Genomic DNA, 5250 nt, shown 5'->3' on the forward strand with positions numbered 1-5250 from the left:
ACGGCCAATGAAGAGTTTGGATTTTGATGCATGGGGCCTATGGGGAGTTTCGAAACTCGTATGATTGAAGAACTCTGCGTGGCCAGAACCCTGCTCTTTAAACAATGTCGGGACAGGTCCGACTTACTAAACTTATGGGGCAGACTCCCCCCCCCCCCTGGTGAAAGGGAGGGGGTGCCATGCCTATGGGTGTGAATGTAGGTCGCCTTGACTCGCTGCTTGGCGACAGATCGCGGTCGGACATGCGACTTCTGTCAATCGCCGGCGTGAGCGAGCCATAATATCATAGTAGCGACCTCGTGAGATAGTATGTGCTAGCCTCTTGGGCCCATACCAGGCAGAACGACATCGTCACGACTATGGGTGAAGACATGGATTGAATTTTATTTAGCCTAGATTTCGCCACTCATTTGAGAACGCCAAGGCGCACACCGTGCAGGCCTCACTTTGCCTGCCTGTAAATCAGCCGATACACGTTGTAGAAACACATGCTGAGGCTGACCACGGTCAATCCGAGAGTGAATCGATACAAGACCTGGTCGAATGGACCCCCCTTCAGGTAGACTGGCACGCCATCGTCCTTCTGCAAGAGAGAAAAAAAAAGGGGGGCAAGGCAGTCTCACTTAGTCTTGAGTAATGTTTACGAATGTATACCTTATCGCTTTTCAGTTATTTTTGGCGATAATTTCGCCCATTATTTTGTTACTAAAATTGTTTTATGGTGTATACGTCTATCGCAATGTGTAATGTATGACTTTGTATGTAATGTTGACTTTTTTTTGTGATTTTAACCATATATTCTCTTGTGTAAACATATACAGTAGACTCTCAGTAAACGGAACCTGAAGGGACCAAGAAAATGTATTCCGTTTAACAGGAGTTCTGTTTACTGAGAGATGGACAGGGGTGCAGAATCCAAGTATGAAACCAATCGTGTTAGAAGAAGTTGTTCCGTTTAAGCAGCAGTTCCGTTTAAGAGATTTCCGTTTACTGAGAGTCTACTGTAGTATTTTTCATGTGCCTTCCCTGCTATAATCTCTGAAGAGATTGGCAGTATTATTAAATAAATAAATAAATAAATAAATAAATAAATAAATAAACCTCTGACAGAACCAAATGAGAAGCTTACAGAAATGCGGAAAAGTACTCTGTCTAGTATTTCGTCCTAACATTACTTTTCCAAAACGTGCATCAGCATAGACTGATATCTGTCGCAACTGCACCCCCTCATATCGATCATGTAAATAATGTTAAATGTCAAGGATATCTAAGTAGAAACCTAAAAGAAGAAATGGGCATGAGCAGGGCATGTAGCGTGCAGGCAAAATAAACGCTGATCATTATAAAGGACCCTGAAACGGTTTTGACAATTTTATATAAACGCATTGAGCCGGTAGAGCAAGTCCCAAGCATCATTTGCAGACTGATTGAAGCTCTCTGTGTCAATTGCGTAATTTATTACACGACTTTAGCACATGTGAATCGCTACAGACTGCAGTGGCTAAGCCAAACGAGTTTTCAACTTAGCTGCCAAGCGCCAATTCACATTGTGCAAATTCTCGTATATCAATGTATAATAAACATTCAACTACTTCTGTGAGGACACGTTTTGCCTTAGTGTTATATCGATTCCTATGACGAAGGGATCAACCATGTTTTTTTTAATAAGAATGTTCATGAGCTATGCAGGCATGATGGGTCTTAAGCATTGTTTTCATGAGACGGTCACCCTGCGGTCACCATGTGTGAAACAAAACCAAGATCGGCGTCCAGATTTTAGTCATTTTGGAGACAGAATTCGGTATCGATATGCTGTTAGTCATGGTGCTGAATCCCCTTTACAAATGACCCATATATAATATGAGAAGGGCCTTCCCCCCACCGCTCCTACCTTCTTCACTGTCGCGGCCCTTGGAGGAGTAAATTTTCGTGACTGCGGCCCACTAGCTGAGGTGAATTGAGACCCCCTCTTTAGTAGAACTCCTTGTGGGGCTAGCTGGTGCATTGCATCATGAAAATATAGGCAGCCAAAAACTGACAAACACAGGAAACGGTGAAGAAGACCGCTTTCCTGTCTCCTTCACCGTTTCCCGTGTTCGTCCATTTTTAGCTAGATATACTTCCTTGATGCTTAGCCTCCGTTGCCCAACGGTGCCGGTGTGGATCGCGGTGGCCATGGAGAGGGTATCGCAGCTCAATTCATCATGTGCGCTGCTGTCGCCAGCAATGGCTGGGCGTTTCGATGAGCTACAGAGGCAAGGCAGTGGTGAGGAGGAGGGTAACAATATAATTGCCCGTAGCTGCCTTAAGATAAGGTGCTTTGCTTAACTTATGGTACGAATGATTTGATGATGCCGTAGCCTAATGGCTGACAAAATTTCAAGAAGCATTTCGGGGTCCCATTTAAGAGTAGCAGAATGGATTGCAAGAGAAGGCCATCGCGCGACGAGGAGGCAGAAAGTTCGGTGGGCAGATAAGATTAAGAAGTTCATGGGGATAATGTGGCTGCAGCAAGCACAGGACGGGCTTAATTGGAGAAACATGGGAGGCCTTTGCCTTGCAGTGGGTGCAGTCGGGCTGATCATGATGAAGCTGGATGTAGAAAGAAGTTCCTCTTAACGTTCTTTTTCCCTTGTACCATACATGAACAAAACAGACTGTCGAATGAAGTTGAAAACTACAGTGTCAAACAATAAGTTTACAACATTCTTGTAGACAAAATGGTACACAAGTTTCTTCAACCTGAGTAATGAAATCTTGTAGACAGATCTGCTTAATTGTATTTTTCGTATCTACGTTGCATAGCTTATCAACTAGCTTTCCATTATCTGCACTGTTCTTTGACTTGTATAACCACCTTCAATAGTGTAATGACTATTGGCACCGTGGGTAATAAAATACATCAAATGAAATGAACTTCCAGACAATGTTGAAAGAGCAGATATGACATTCTGGAACCTTATGCGTAACTAGTTCACACGAATGGATAAGACCCCTTTGTCTGTCTATGTGCCAAGGTTTTCAGCAAAGAGCATGAATAGACCAATGGCATACTTCTGTTATGTTATGAGACATCACCTCAAGGTCATGAGGCGTAGTTGAGACCCTCAACAGATAATAATATAATTTTGGGGTTTTAGGTCTCAAAACAACGATGTGATTATGAGGGACGCCGTAGTGGAGGACTCCGGAAATTTCGACCACCTGGGTATCTTTAATGTGCACCTAAATCTAAGTACACTGGCGTCTAGCATTTTCGCCTCCGTTGAAAATGCAGCCACTATGGCCGTGATTCGATCTGAGATCAAAGTCCTTTTCTGGGATCCTGTTGAGCACCTCAACAAAGGTGCTCGACGGGATCCCAGAAAAGGACTTCCAAGTCACTTATCAACACATGAAGATTGCTTGGCTTGCCGGGTGGCCATATCCAAAGTTCTCATTATGAACAATACCAGGTGAATTCAACGATTTTGCAAAATGAGATGTGTCCTCTATACCCAATCTCCTTTATTTCAGGACAGAACTTCTACTAATGCAGCTCATGTTTTATTTACATCAGAGCACCTAGTCCTGCATCGTTCTTGGGTTACTATGTATTGGCGGATGCAGAGGTGGGGTCCGAATGTCCTGAACACCCGTCCCCCCTTTTTAATTTTTGAATGCATGACCCCCCACCCCTCCCGAGAACTTCTGTATCCGTCCCTGTAATGTGTTTTTGAATGCATTAGCATCTGCTGCAGACGTCCCTTAATGAATAAGTAATGTCTTATACTTTTCCTCCACCACCGTAATGCCTTCATGACGAATTCGAATGAGAAATTTCTAGAATGGATTAATCAAACTAACGCTGAACTGCTTCTGCAGCTCCTTGATTTGGGCCAGCGTCCTGTACTTCCTGGCCGGGGCTACAGCCGTGGTCGTCAACTGCGGGGCCCGTCGGGCGACCGTGGTCACAGCCTGGAAAAAAAAAGAAGAAAAAAAAAGAAATGAAGGGTGCATGTGAGAACGCTTGCGGGACACCTCTGCTCAGAATCAACGCTAACAAAACGCATTGCGCGCATGAAGCAGGTATTTTCTTCACGATTTCAATGCCCGCGACGCCGTACTGTGATCGTACGACACAGCGATCGTAAGTTTTCAATGCAACGAGATACAGAAACTGCCTTCACAAGACTGGAACAATCACCACCGCCTACAATGGCGGTGAGGTTCGTTCGAACCGAAAGGAAGGTCGATACGCTACGGGAAAAGCTAAAGTGGAATCTATTACAATGGAATGTACAAGTACTGACGTTCACAGTCTTCATGAGTACGTATTGACAAAACGAAAAGCAAGCTGCACGGCCGGCTGCTAAAGGGGCACATGCCCGACTACGCAATGCGACAGGGCACTTGTAGAGCGTCAGTGCGGCGCTCGGCATGGGAACCACGACTCATTTGCAAAGTATGGGACTCTACTAAGCGTTCGAGAGTGTCAATACTTACGCGAGCGGCGTTCATGGCAGCTTTGGAGCCTCGAATCTGCGATTTGTAGCGCTGTTCGTCCTTCTCGAGAACGTCCTCTGCCCTCAACGCAAGGAACCGGGAGAACTGGAGCGGCCCTAACGGCGGGCAAGCTAAGCGCGCACAACTGAAAATTAGGGAACAAAATCTTGTAAACAGAATTAAAAAATATCCTGTTTTAGAGAACAAAAAAAGTTGGTTGTGAGGGCTTGTTGACTTATTTTGGTGTTTTATGGGGAGGAAAGCTCTAAGGTGGTGTCAAGCCTGAAGCTACAGCTCTCTGAGTCTAAGCTGAAAATTTTAGAGGCTATGCTTTTGTACATTGCAAGTAGAAACCTTAATTTCAAACATGGCCGCCATGACGTAAAGTTGGTGGTTATTCATCTTTAAAAGTGCGGTTAGTTTCCACTTTTGCACTCGACGTCTTGTGTCCTGTATTTCATTTGTTCTCTACTGTGTTTGAATTAACTAAGCGCACTTCTGAAGGTGAACTTAGAATTAAACACAACATGACTGCCATGTCTTTAACTGCATATATTTCGGTTTCTTCGGCCCAATGTCAAAAGTCGTCCAACCACATTGGGCGAGGGTCGATCGTCGCTCTCGCTCGCTCGTCGTGAATCGCCGCCGCGGCTGGGGACTTGTGTGGTATTATCATTCGCGTCGTCGCAAACCGATTCTGAATTTCACCCAGCGGCAGTCAGAGCGAGCCCCGTTGCCTCAACCACGAGTCCGCCTATGCGATGA

The 5250-nt window shown here is 45.0% G+C and overlaps 1 protein-coding gene across 1 annotated transcript; it reads right to left on the minus strand.

Annotated features, from left to right (window-relative positions):
• Positions 1-364: 364 nt before the first annotated feature.
• LOC119402017 (cytochrome c oxidase subunit 7A1, mitochondrial) lies at positions 365-4639 on the minus strand. The gene is made up of 3 exons (XM_037669052.2): positions 4486-4639; positions 3847-3957; positions 365-583 (listed from the first exon to the last, which is right to left on the minus strand). Exons 1-3 carry the CDS (start codon positions 4498-4500, stop codon positions 443-445), a joined length of 267 nt encoding a protein of 88 aa, XP_037524980.1. The 5' UTR covers positions 4501-4639; the 3' UTR covers positions 365-442.
• Between the last annotated feature and the right edge of the window lie 611 nt (positions 4640-5250).

Source organism: Rhipicephalus sanguineus, chromosome 8 (assembly GCF_013339695.2).
Source record: "Rhipicephalus sanguineus isolate Rsan-2018 chromosome 8, BIME_Rsan_1.4, whole genome shotgun sequence".
In the NCBI taxonomy this organism is placed as follows: Eukaryota; Metazoa; Arthropoda; class Arachnida; order Ixodida; family Ixodidae; genus Rhipicephalus; species Rhipicephalus sanguineus.